General features: G+C 42.0%; 1 protein-coding gene across 9 annotated transcripts in view; it reads right to left on the bottom strand.

The window, feature by feature from the left end:
- Positions 1-208: 208 nt before the first annotated feature.
- Positions 209-14,190, bottom strand: part of HIVEP1 (HIVEP zinc finger 1) — a 124,354-nt gene continuing 110,372 nt past the window's right edge. For 8 of the 9 annotated variants that reach the window (XM_039711960.1, XM_039711963.1, XM_039711962.1 and 5 more), the window contains 2 exons: positions 5,205-5,722; positions 1,180-2,328 (listed from right to left, as the gene is read on the bottom strand). In XM_039711960.1, coding sequence (XP_039567894.1) covers positions 1,180-2,328; positions 5,205-5,722 — 1,667 coding nt within the window. Of the gene's footprint in view, positions 2,329-5,204; positions 5,723-14,190 lie in introns of all 9 variants that reach the window. The other variant, XM_039711959.1, reaches the window with a different exon arrangement.

Here is a 14,190-nt window from a genome sequence, read left to right as displayed (position 1 = left end):
TAGTCCCTTCTTTCCCTGCATGAATAAGACAAACTTGTATTTAGGGAGAAAATGGCTTTGTCTACCTGTAAATGAAGATCTCCTGAAACGCAGTCTCCTAAAAGAGTGATGGTAATCAGTAATGCCAAACCCTCATTACAGCAGTGGCATTTTCCAACTCTATGGCGGATTTTGCAATTAACACACAAAGAATTATTCCTTTCTTGTGTAACAACATTTTAATGTCAGTAAAAAGTGGTTTTATAGTTCAAGATTACAAATAAAAAAATATTTCATTGTGACACTTTTGCCATTTTCCCTCAGGCAAGTCTTCAAATTTTAGTTAGGAAATAAACACGAGGTGGATGGATGCTCGCTCTACGGAAAGCTGAGGGACTCCCTCCCCACTCTGCAACTGCCGGATGTTTTGAAATGGAAGATTTTACTCCAAGTAAAGCCCAATGAGTTCCTCTCTCTCCCATGGCAAGGGAAACCACAGGGGCTTTTACCACCACCAGATCCTTTCAAGCTGAACCAGCTGCAGGACACTGAAGGGCACTGAAAGGAACGAGTCAAGCACCTCTCTAGCTAACGGACTGCATCAAGAAGGCACAACATAAGCAATGGTAAAGTCAGTAAACAAAATTTTACTGTAATATTTGTAACACAGATACTGTATTTCTCTTTGAAGTGTAAAGCTACCGTCTTACACAAGAAAGATGGACAGACCCTTTTCCAAGACTAATATGGATACAATAAATATGGAGTTTTACATACTAGATCTGTACACAGAAACTTTGTCCCACAGCCATAAAAATTTACATTTAACAGTGCAACATATAATTTAATCCTTTATTTATCTGACATAGGATGTTTACTTACTAAACACAAGCAACTACCTGTTTTAATATACATATTTTATATATATATATTTTATATATATATATTCAACAATCTGTACAGGTTTCTAAACATAAAACTCCAAAAAGGCACAATCGTCTATACAACATGTACAAAAATGGCTGGAGCTGACAAGAAACAACAATTATTGGTCAAGAGTTCATGATTGCACGAAGATTAGTAATGGGTTTGTGTCAGAAAAATGTGCTTTAAGGAAAGGAAGGTTTGCAAAGAAACCTGCAAGTGTTATAAAAAAAACCCAAAAAACTCTAAAAATAAAAACACAATGAAAAACAAAAACTAGGTTGCTATTACAAGTCTATCCTCATCGTCACTGCTGCCATCGCTAAACTGCACCGTGTTTTGCCGCTGGGGCGGGGCGGCTGGCCTGGGTACCTGTCTGTCCGGGGTGACAGTTCGGTGGACTGGGGACTTGGTTAACGTGCTGGGATTCACCTTGGAGCGGGGCTCTGCCGGGGCAGCCCTCTTCACCTGGAGGGCAGGGAGGTCACGCTTTGGCTTGCTGGGGTTCGCGAGGTCAGTCTTTTCAGGATCAGCTTTCCCGGGACCAGCGGGGTTGGCCAGTGGGGTGGGCTCGGGATGGCTCTTCCCGCCGTACCGCTGGCCACCAGCTGCTGCCTGAGGAGAAGCATCCCGGCCGGCCTGGCCGGCCTCAACCGTGGGGAAGACGACAGGAGCTGGCTCCAGCTGGACCTCGCTGGCTTTGGAGCCTGCAGTGGGTGCCTCGGAGGCTCCGTGCCCCTCGGTGCTGGCGGGGCTGACGGAGGGGATGAGGGTCGGCAGGGCGATGTTCAGGATCTGCAGGCCGGGAAGGGGTCCCTGTGGGCTGGGGGTGCCCTGCGGCGCCGTGCCAGCCGTCAGCACCTGGAGGCCCACGGCGTTGAGGGTAATTCCCGGAGGGCGCATCTGCGGGGCGATATTGGTGTTTGCCAGGCCCAGGATGTTCACTGTCTCCATGCCCAGCGGCGGCAGAGGCTGCAGGTTGGGCGTGCCGAGCCCCTGAATGCCCGGCACGCTCACCTGGCCGATGGGAATGCACGGCACCACGCTGTTCACCTCGGCGACTCCCACGGGATTCGTGGTGGTGCCGGAGGCTGTGCCGCCTGTCTCGCCAAGGGCGCTGGTAGTTCTGTGAATCACACTCACAGCTGGGATAGTGAGCTGCACCGGCCCCGCCTGGATGGGAACAAAGGTGGAGTAGGTGGCCAGGCCGGCAGGGACCACCTGGATGCCCCCGACTGGCACCATGCCGTAGGGAGCCTTGGCTTGCCGCTGCGAGTGCAGGGGCAGGTGGCTGAAGAGGTGAGTCTGGGGAGCTCTCGGCTCGGCAGCCGGCTTCTCCTCTGGGATTTCGGTGTAGGGTGACGGCGCTGTCGTCGGCATGCTGTGGACTGCCAGCGAGGACGGGGAGCTGATGGAGGGCGTGCTCTGGGAGAGAACAACACAGGCGTGTTAATGTGGCAGCCACTGCTGCTCTTCAGCAACATGAAAACACGAGGGAGCTGGGAGTGCTTCCCATGCTCCCTTTTAAGAAAGAACAACAAAATGGTTCACAGTATATAGTGCTCAGCTTAAACAATGAACTGATTTCCTTTCTTTCTTTTTCCACCTCCTTCCTCACCCACTAATTGCATTTTCCTCTCCTGATTACACTTGCTTAATTTCTCTGAAGCACTAGTGCTCAAAAACATTGCTGAATATCTTTTGCACGTGTGTTTTAAGTGGTGAGGCGGCTTTGGAGAACTGTTTTATGTGGAAATCACCTCAGGCAAGAAGGTTAAATAAGCATAAGCTGGCATTTTTGATGCACTGGGTTCCTCTCCTGAAAGCATTACAGCCTCCAGCAGGCAGAGGCAGCATCACGGCACATTTGTCATAGGTGGTTCTAATGTGACAGACGGGGTATGCAATGACAGGAGATGGCTGACAACTACAGCTGCTGCTGAGGTGGAGGTGGTAGGTGGATACTGGAGTGAGATATGGGATCCACATCCCATTGCTGCCACAGCTCACTGTGATTTATTTGGATTTAAATCACACCTGGATTTATAATACTATTTTTATCCTCCCTATCTTCTCCTACAGCCTGTTACTGACCAAAGCTTGCAACTTCTTTCCTAGAACCTCCTAAAATGAGTAGTCTGAAAGTGCAATTCTGATCTCATGGTTATCTTTTTGTTTTTGGCACATTCATCACATACACACACACGTTGGTGCAACCTTACTTAGTTTTTACAATCCTAACTCTCAAAAATTCTCTAGAGCAGGCAAAAAACCTCAAAACCAGACGGAAATGCTTTAGAAATCTGCTTGTAGAAAACATATTGGCAAAGTGAGAATATGATTAACTGGCTATGCAGTGCCGTCCTGTCTAAATGGGTGTGAGATGGGTGTGAGAAAGAAGTCAACATCTTTCTCAGAACTGACACCTCACAAGAGATCCCAATAAACTGGTATGGATGCTTTTGTAGGAATGTACAACAGCCTTCCTGAGCTATGTTGACTCCTTTTCTTGAGTGCAAGAACTGGGATTCACAGCCATTCATAATGGGTACAGACTGTAGATTAATACAGACTGTGGAGACACAAGGCCAATGCTTCTTTTGGTCTAGGAAAGGAAAAGAAAATCTGGAAAGGAATTGCTTGTATTACTTACATGCCTTCTTTTTTTAGAAAATATATCAATGTAGAAAATTATTAGAGCTATATAAGTGAATACCGTTCAACATTTTAAATTGCATGAATATTTACGGGAGGCTTCAGTGGTTCTATTTAATGAGGGAGTACACTCAGTTAAATGTCCTTCTGTTATCCATTGGCAACAATGGAACCTGAACTCCAAATACTAGGACCCTGTAATGGGACCCTTCCTATTTTATGGCAGCCATATACAGCGATCAGAGACCACTTAATTTTATTCTCTGTCACACTACAAACTCACTCCAATTTACATTTGCCACATGAACTCACAGTTCCTACAAGCAGGGATGAACCTGTGTCAAACAATATAATGCAGCAATAATTTTTACTGTTTCTTCAGGTCAACAGTTTGCTATCTTAAACTGTGTAAAAAATAAATCTAGTAGTGTAAATTTTCAAGGGAAAAAAACCACTAAGTACTTAAAACAGATTGAAATTTTTACTTTTTATGCTTTTGAAAATTTTCTGCAATTTTTTTCAGTAACTGCATGTAGTTAGGTTTAGGCTTGGACTGGATAATCTCAAGATTTTTTTCCAACCTAAATGATTAATTGGTTCTATATTATTTTTCTAAATATTGCACTCATCATGGAGAAGGCAGTGCTTTGATTACCCCTTTAATTAAACTGTTGTGCATCTCATTTTTTTGAGCATTGCTCTGAAAAGCTCGAATGCCTTCATGGTCTGTAGCAAGAATTAAAAATTCCAAAAGATATCTTTAGGGTCACTCTGGTAAGTGACTTGTACCATCCCCTTCACAGTCCATTAAAGCCATTGCTGAATTTGAAAAAAGCTCAGCATCTGCCACCTCCCTCTATGATTTCATGGGCACAGTTAAAAAAAAAAAGTTGCCAAAATTACTGATCGCTCCCACAGATCTGCACAGACACTGACTTCATCTTTCTACACTGCTTTGAAAATCCACATGTCTAACACGTGCATGGGCAAAAACATCCTTTTCTGACAAAATCTTCTTTCAGCTTGGACAAAAGCTGAGAGCACTGGGAACTCAGGTCTCAGTCCTGTGTTCATCTCTCCTTTTGTTATTGTGGAAGGGCAATCTCCTAGTTTCCTTGAACATCTGGTGCTCTTTATAATTCTACTATTAAGCATATTTGGAGGATAGATAAACAATTGCACCATTTTTTTAGTGATAAGGCAAAAAACTTTGAGACTAGATTAATTTCCCTTTGGAATTACCAATGATTGTATCATCATATTTCTGAGTTTCATTTCTGAAATGATTGCTGAATTCTATCACTCTCCCCTGAAAACATAACTACCACCATATGTTCATTCCACGTATTTGTTATTTCCTTCTGATTTGTAATACAATCTACCAGCTCCAAACATCAGCTGAAATTACCATATTACAATTAAACCTTTCAGGAAGAATACAATCAAATTTAAGAATTTGAAAAGCAATGCTCCTACAAATCCTTGTGTCTACAGTCTTATATATTTCTGCTTGGACTAATTTTAACTCATCACCAAGAATTCTAAGAATGAACAGAAAGGCTTTTTTCTTTGAAAAATCTCCAAGAAGATATTTTTAGAAGGAGGACTTAAAAACCCACTCCCTCCCTGGTTTTAGACATTCCTACCTTTGTAAGAGCTGCAGTTGATATTAAGGAGTGGCCCAAGGCTGTATCTGGATCAGGGTAATCCACAGACATCTGGCGACCCGGAGACGCAGGAGCAATGTCCGTCAGTGCCGCATCAGCGCTGCAGGGACCCACTCCTCTCTCCTGGGCTTTGTCCTCATGTGCTTCCTGATGGGTGGACTCTGCTGGCGACCTGGAGGTCCTGCTGACCGACTGCACTGTGCTAAGGACAGTCATCTTAGTCAGCAGCGCTTTTGGGAGACCATCCATGGAGTCCGTGTGAGCCCCAGTGAAGCAGTCTGGGAGCCTGATGTCGTCGTCGGTGCTGGCGGCATCCTGCAGGCCGTGGCGAGAGGGGTGGTGCTGGGGGCTGGCCGTCACCGAGGGCGTTGTGGAGAGCACTGACTCAGCCTGGCTGTCTTCATCATCGTCCTCATTGTCATTTTCATCTTCATCGCCACCATCAGACTCCTCCACGTCATATCCTGACCGGTCATAGCCAAATCTTTGCTTCTCACCTGCAAAAGTGGAATGAGAAGTTAAGACAATGAAGGCCCTGGATTGACTGGGAAGGAAGCAGGAGAGAACAACTAAAAACACCAAAAAACCACATGGCACATGTATTTTCCACTCACACCCCACTGCATCAAAGCAACAGGGAAGACTTAAATTTTGGTTTTTATTTTGCAGCTTACATATTTAACTGTACAGCTACATAATCTTTCATCTTCTGCTTCTGTGCTGTTTTTACCATTCTGGATTTGGCTGTTTTCCTTCATGCCATTTGTAACCATTTGCTCAAAGTCACTCTTCACTTCTCTGGTCAGGGAGCAAGCAAGCAGATTCCCGGTTCATTAGGTTCCCAGTGCTGACACGTGGGGCTGGTCTGTCAGCCTTAGCAGTGGGATATTCTCTGGCTGGTTCTGACTCATAAGTGGGTGTCCTTGTACCTAATATGAATCATGGCTGCAAAGGTTGTTGAAGGATGCAAACAGAAAGACTGGAGGCTGTTAGTCAAGAATCTGTCTTGTTGACAGGCAAAAGAGACCAAAATTAGACCCTACTAGATTTCTTCACTTCATGTTTCGAAGGGTTTATTAAAAAATTACCTGAGATGTCCTAGGAGCCAAGAAAGCATTAATTGTCTCAAAACTTACCTATGAATCTTTGTTTGCATAAAGAAGCCCTCCTCACAGCCAAACCTCCATCTAGGGGTAAATTTGTCTACATAATACAGTTATACTGCAGCTTTTCACCTTCTTTTGTATCTAACTTGGAAAGAGAGTCGTCTTTAGTAAAGCGACAGAAAATCCCATCTGCTATGTCTGATTCCAAGCCAGACTGTCTGGGATCATATTTTATAAAAGACAAAATGCTTTGAATACATTAATATTTTGTATTTGATTAAAGGTCTGTCTCTTGAGCTGTCCAAAAAAACATATCTGCATAAAAATCATTTGGCTCTGTAAAACCAAAGATGTTTGGTTAGGTAAAATCTCAGAGATGCTGTTCTATGGAAATCTACACAGCAACTTGCCATCAAAATGAACAATTCTGGAAAAAATCAGAACCTTAAAAGAATTTGAATATACTGCCTATACTTTAGGCTGCTAAGTTACCAAAACCAAAACAAACATTTTGAACTCCGGATAAAATAAATGGGTTTAACTGAGCTACCTTTCAGTAAGTTATCCACCATTATAAGCCTTTATGGTTTCAAATAAGCAATGCAATTGGGAACTAATAGCTTCTCTGAAAAAATCCCTCTGTCAGGACATTCCCCCTCTTTGCCTACACAATAATTTGTACACTAGCTAAATACAGAAACTAAATTTCCTACATTTACTACAGCAGATGTGAACATGTCAGATATGTTATTAAAAATACCCCAAATCCTGCAGGCCATTGGAATGATCCTAACAAAAATATTTATCAGAATTTTAAATAGTCTTAATTTATAATTCTCATCCACAGACAAAGCTGTTAAAAATAGAAAATATATTTTAGTGGAAAAATTAATTTATTAACTTCCATTCCAAAATTATGGCAAGTACGATTGTTAAAGATATTATTAACAATAACATGCGGACTGACTAAACGTTTTTGGTATTTTTTCTCTATAATTCTGTCATTTCTATTCTTCATATAAACAGTGTTTTTTCAGTAACTTGCAAAGCAAACATATCTAAAATGTTAGAACATCTATATATGTTTGATTTCTGAATGGAAACAACTACTTCTGCCTTCAATACCAATGACAAGCTAGGAGGTGCCAGTGCCCTGAGCTGGAGAACCATGGCTGTGAGAATGATAAACTCCTGGTCGACTCTGATGTTGTGTGGGAACTGCTGCTCCAGCTGGATGCCTGAAGTCTATGGGGTCTGATGGGATTCATCTGAGAATACTTAAAGAGCTGCCGATGTCATTGCAAGGCCTCTCGTGATTTTTGAGTGGTCCTGGTAATCTGGAGAGGTCCTTGCTGACTGGAAGCTGGCTAACATTGTCCCAGTTTTCAAGAAGGACAAGAAAGAGGACACCAGAAACTACTGACCAGACAGTCTAATTTCTGTGCCTGGTAATATTATGGAGAGGACTATGCCGGGAGGCATTGGAAAACATCTGGTGGACCACACAGCCACTGGTCACAGCCAGCACAGCTTCATGGGAGGAGAGTCTTGCTTATCAAACCTGATTTCCTTGCACAACAAGGTAACCCGTGCAGTTGACCAAGGGAAGCCAGTTGATGTAACCTTTCTGGATTTCAGTAAAGATTTTGATAGTGTCTCTCACAGAATCCTCTTGGATAAAATTTCCAGCTCACAGCTGGACAAACTATACATCATGTGGTGGGTGAACAAATGGCTCACGGGTCAGGCACAAAGGGTTACAGTGAAGGGGGTGACATCAGACTAGTGGGGTTCCACAGGGTCCCATCCTTGGCCCTGTGCTCTTCAAAATATTCATAAATGACTTGGATGCAGGACTGGAAAGGACACTGAGCAAAACGGATACAAAACTGAGAGGAGCTGTTGACTCCCTTGAAGGCAGAGAGGCCCTGCAGAGAGACTGTGACAGATTAGAGATGGGAAACCCCCAACTTTTGAAATTCAACAAGGGAAGGTGACAGATTCTGCACCTGGGATGGGACAACCCTGGGTGTACAGACAGACAGGGGAATGAGAGGCTGGAATGCAGCCCCATGGAAAGGGACCTGGGGGTCCTGGTCGATGGCAAGCTGAACGTGAGCCAGCAGTGCCCTGGCAGCCAGGAGGGCCAACCCTGTCCTGGGGGCATCAGGCACAGCATGGCCAGCGGGCAAGGGAGGGGATTGTCCTGCTCTGCTCTGCCCTGGGGCAGCCTCACCTCCAGAGCTGGGGGCAGTTTTGGGTGCCGCAATATGAAAAAGATGTCAAGCTGTTAGAAAGCATCCAAAGGAGGGTAACAAAGATGGTGAAGGGCCTTGAAGAGAAGCCTTACAAGGAGAGACTGAGGTCACTTGGTCTATTCAGACTTGAGGAGACTGAAGGGAGACTTCATCGCAGGCTACAACTTCCTTGTGAGGAAAAGAGGAGGCACAGACACTTCCCTCTGGTGACCAGTGACAGGACGCAAGGGAATGGCCTGAAGTTGGGTCAGGGAAGGGACAGGTTGGATATTAGAGAAAGGTTCTTCACCCAGAGGGCGGTTGGGCACTGGAACAGGCTCCCCAGGGCAGTGGTCACAGCACCAAGCCTGACAGAGTACAAGAAGCATTTGGACAGTGCTCTTGAGCACATGGTGTGACTCTTGGGGATGGTGCTGTGCAGGACTAAGAGCTGGACTGCAATGATCCTTGTGGGTCACTTCAACTCAGAATATTCTGTGATTTCCTCAATGCCTCTGTAACAGATATTGAAGACTTCTCCATGTGTCACACCTCAAGGGTGATCTACAGGTTTCTTGCAACTCTTTAAATAAGGCAGGGCACATTGCAAAGCCTTGGAATTCACTCTGGACTCCCTCTTAAATTCAGTTTCTTGACCAATGTCACATAACTATGGAATCCTACTGATTCTTGTATTTTCTTCTCCCGCTCTCCACATGAATCACATTTTCTATGCAAGCTGATGTCAATTATGAATGACTGTTTCTACTGGCAGGAAGAATTACCTAAGTGATTAGACTGACTTGATGCATTTGTAAATCAAGGAAAACATATGTGCAAACAATGATTTAGAAGAAACTATCTTCTTTCAAATCAACATTTAAAAATGCTACTGGATTTACCAGCAAATGCTGCTTATGTAGGAACTTCCTGCATACATCCCAACATTCTACAACAAAGCTATGGAAAGAGAAAGGGAAACTGTATGGAACACAGATTCCTCACATGCAGGACTCCATGGGATATCCTTTCCCTCTATTGTTTCCCTGTTTACCTCCACCCTTTGTGCATTTGCCAGCTTCTATTTGAGTGTGGTTTTACCTGGAGCCAGAGCCTGCAGTGTAGGCGAGGTGACAGCAATGAATGTGGTTCCCTTACTCCCACACTGCTTTGCAACATCAGATGAGTAAAAAATAAGATTCCTGACTTGCTTGTTCTGGCAATGCACAAAGGAATGCTGTGCTCTGGCTTTTATACCTGCATGCATATTTGCTGAAACAAGAGGTGCCCAGGCTTTTCCAATCAGTGATCTCACTAAGCATCGCTGTGGAGCTCAAGAGGACCCAGTGCTGGAGTTTTAAGCAGTAGAAGACCCAGGCAGAGTTATGGGTCTCCTCTGAAGGAGGCATCGGGCTGAGGCTGTGACCCCTCTTTGTGGTGGAAGATTCTCTTCCAAGCAGTGTCTTTTTAACTAAGCATTATTGGCCCCAGTCCCATTCTGGTAGTTGTACACTGCCTACTAAAGTTCCCTGGCAGTTTTAATTGGGGAAAAATTAATTCTTTGCTTCCTATCTTGAACTATGCACAATTATAACCATATGCTTATGTAGCTGATACATACATACATATATATATATACATATCTATAACTAGAACTGACTCAATTTCCAGTGGGAACAAAATTACTTCTCTGTTTAACTTTGTATGAGGTTGTAAAATGGTGTACGGTATTTTCAAATGAAGGATGTATCATAAATTTAAAGGCTCCTACCATATGGAGAAATGGCTTTTGGCATGAAAGTTCAGTTTCTTTTTTAAAAAAGAAAACAGGAAAAAAGTTTCACACTATTAAGTGAAGGCTTAAGAAAGCTACTTCTCTTTTGAATTTGTAACTCAACTCTCACCATTTTAACAGACAAACTGTTCAAGACAGCCTCAATTTTTTACAAAGTCTTTTTGGAAGAGTAGGTGATGCCTTTCATCCTCTGTCAACTGCTGCAATCTTTTCTTTTAAATTCTTAGAAAGGCACTTTCTTCTTCCTGGACTTCACAGGAGTAAGTGAATTTTACAGACCTGAACTCTGCAGAAATTAGGAACAGCTGGAAGTAAAGGCTTAATAGAAACATGGACAAAACTTTTGACTGAGGATTTTGTTCACATGCCAGCTACAATTATTTTTAAGAAAACTGAATTTTTTATCCTACATATTGAAGTGTCTACAAATCATAGGCAAAAATACGCTAGTCCTTCATTTATTTTGCTGTCAGTCCTCAGTTGGTCAGTTCTGTATTGTGTTTGTGGTGTTGGTGCTGAGCTTGTTGGACAAGGCTCTGTTATAGTGACATTTTACTCCAGAGCAGAAAAGAAAGAACTCCAAGTTCTTTAGCACAATAGCATTAGCTGGAATTATCAGCATCCTAACTTGTCCATTTGTAAAGTGTCTGGGGCTGGTAAGTCCACATACTGCTATTTCCAGCTGGGATGCTATGAATTAGGCAACTGAAATATGTCTCCTTATGTACTTTGAAGTTTTTTATTTTATTAGAAGTTTTTCCTATAGGAATCCTTACTGTACATGGTTTTAACAACAGCCATCTAATTATCATCATACTGCAAAGTACTAAAATAAAGGTTCTTCAGAATCTCAACTTACAGCTTTTAATTTTAATTGCAGTATCATTGCCACATGACCTGACTTACTGAGGACCTGCTACAGATTCAGAAATTTCTGCGCCAAATCTAGTGATGAAGTTCAAAAGCTTATAACTTAGTCACAGTTACTTATAATTTAATCATATTTAAGTAGATTGTCACATAAAGAGCAAAATGTTCATTTTCATTCTTTCAGTGGCAGGAAGACAAGAACAGTTAGAAAATACAAGTCTGGACTGCTCAGTTTTACAGATTCCTAAGGAAATGTGCAGTTATGTAGATAACTATATGACTGCCATTAGCTCTACTTATGCAGATTAAAGACATAGTTTACTAAGTCACTATCTATTAGCATCTAAATCTAAATTTGTTACATGTATTGGCTTTTAGCACCTGAGTAATACAAAACAGTGTTTATTGTCTCAAGTTCTTGAAGTGTCTTCAGGTTATGGATTGGCATTTACATAAAAGCATTTAAAAATAAAGCATCCATTCTATATTCTATATATTCTCCATCAAACTCACGAAAAAATGTTGAGTATAGCAAGAAAGGCAGAAGTAGTTTTCAGCATGTCATTATATGGTCATAAATTGAAAGTGAGGTCTGTATATCATTAGTTCACTTCATTCTTCTAAACAATTACATCTCAGACTTGCCTTTCACCCATTGTATTAGACTTGCAATAGATCCTTCCACAACCACTCACATAAATTTGAAGAGCAGTAAACAAGATACAGTTAAACAACGGCAGCATCTATACCCAACCCTGCTGTCCTCCTATTCTAGGCCTGCTCATAGGCTTCAATTATCTGATTTCAGTCTGGCTTCAGCTACTGTCCACTGCTCATCACCCTCTAATAGGACTCACAGTGACATCTACTGGGTTAACTTCAGACTGGTGATCACCAGGGCTCCTCAGAAACGAGAAGAAGAAAATCTGTGGGCTTTTGACTTTTATTCCTAAGATGACAGAAAGTAATGAAGTGAAACTACACCAAAAAGTAAGAGCAACTTCTACTTAAAGAGATTATTTACACCTAAACCTTCTTAAGTAATTCGTACATTTGTAAACAGACACTAATATTAAGAAAAAAAAATTTAAAATTATTGCAAATGACACAGAACCAGCCTTCCATTCTCTTTGTAAAAGGAGGATATTATTGCAAGGATTTTAATTTATTTTCACTTCTTAAATGCAGATTCAATGAAAACTGAGTCATGATTAAGCCAATGAAGAGCCATTGAAACTCACTTAAAATCTACTGTAACATATAGCTAATTAACTTAGAACGGTGGTAATAATACTGCAGAAGATGAAGGTATTTTCTTAATGTGTGTGTGTGTAGATATCTATAAATACATATCTGAAACTTACAATTAGGTCTTTTTACTGGTAAAGTAATGAATATTTTGGGAGTTTCTGCACAGAAACACCTTAAATGTTCTGCCCATCTGCTGATTTCATTATCAAGAAATTCTCTTGTGCAAGTTTATTCAGACATACCATACCATTCACAGATTAGATTATTACAAGTTCAAAGTTTTTAACTGTTGTAATTTGAACACATATTATTGTTGTTTTTAAGACTAGACAGCAAAATGTTGTGTGAGCAGGCCCAAAGAGGACATCCCCAGTTGCAGTCTGTCACACTAAACAGTTCACCTCCTCTGACAATTTAATTCAGATATTAACATTCCTCACATTGTAACCCTGTATTTTGGTGACAAGAACATTCCACAGAGCAGAAGATGAAAGATAAATGGATGAGGGAATAGTTTTGAATACAAAAACCCAGGCCAGAAAGTATTTACTAATACCCAAATGATGACAAGTCCAAATACAAAGAATGCTATGTTAAAAGCTCTGATTACATACAGTCTCCGACAGCTAGAGAGCATCTTTCTTTTTTCCTGAGACACCACAGCACAACAAAATTTCAGCTTCTCAGATTACTGAAAAAACAGACTCCATGTGTGTCTGTGTCTGCCTCTGCTCAGGATTGTGCATGAGTTTGCACTTCTGGTTCAGTTTGCATCCATTTAATCTGTACTGCTGTCAGTCACAGCTGGCTTCTCATATGAATCTAAAAAATTGTATGTTCAAATAACTGTGATTACCCAGACTTTACAAAAAAAGCTACAAAAGACTGGAACCAGCAAATTCCTTTGGTGCCTTTCTTAAATTTCTGGGTAAATTCTCTAATTCAAAGTGGAATTCTAGTGGAAGATATACAGCTTAGTTATTTTAAGCAAAGGTGCAGACATTTCTATTACCATAAGAATAATCAGTATTCCAAATGTTCAGATAATGAATTAGGTGGAGACAGACAGATAGACAGACAGACATTCTACAGGTCAGGAAACAGGCCAATTTCACACAGTCTTCAGGAAGAAGTTTTTTTTCTGAGGTCATAATTATTTCTTATCAGATTTTCTGCACCTTCCTCTACTGCTTCTCACGTTGCCTTCCAGCTGAGGAAAGCGATGGGAATAGACAGACCACTCTCTAAGAGACAGAACAACCAAACCCCAAACATTTAAGCATTTGAAGACATTGGTTTTTAGAACATCTGAAGCATATGTGGCATAACTGTGCCAGCAATACATGCCAGAGGGAGGAGGGGTGGAAGGGCCAAAGATGTAACACCACAAGTGCAGCTCAGTACCCACAGCCCATCACACTGTCCTTTGTGGTGACGTGCTGCTGCCAGGGCTCTCCCTGGAGCCCAGACCTGGCACAAGGGGTGCTGGCCCCAGTGTGAGCTCTGCTCCTCTGCCCTGGGGAAAGGGCAGCCAAAGAGGTGGTTGAAGGTGATTCAAACGCTGCCTAAAATTAGCATGTTCAGGATTTCAGAGAGGGAAACTGAACCACACTACACAAAACACGTATGCAAATACATCACACTTTCTTTCTCCTCCTGATTCTGCCTTAAAAATAGGCTGACAAAAAAAGATTCTGAATTACTAT

Source organism: Passer montanus, unplaced genomic scaffold (assembly GCF_014805655.1).
Source record: "Passer montanus isolate IOZ18808 unplaced genomic scaffold, ASM1480565v1 scaffold26, whole genome shotgun sequence".
In the NCBI taxonomy this organism is placed as follows: domain Eukaryota; kingdom Metazoa; phylum Chordata; class Aves; order Passeriformes; family Passeridae; genus Passer; species Passer montanus.
The sequence above is the reverse complement of the archived record's forward strand: the minus strand, read 5'-3'. Positions and strand labels throughout refer to the sequence as shown.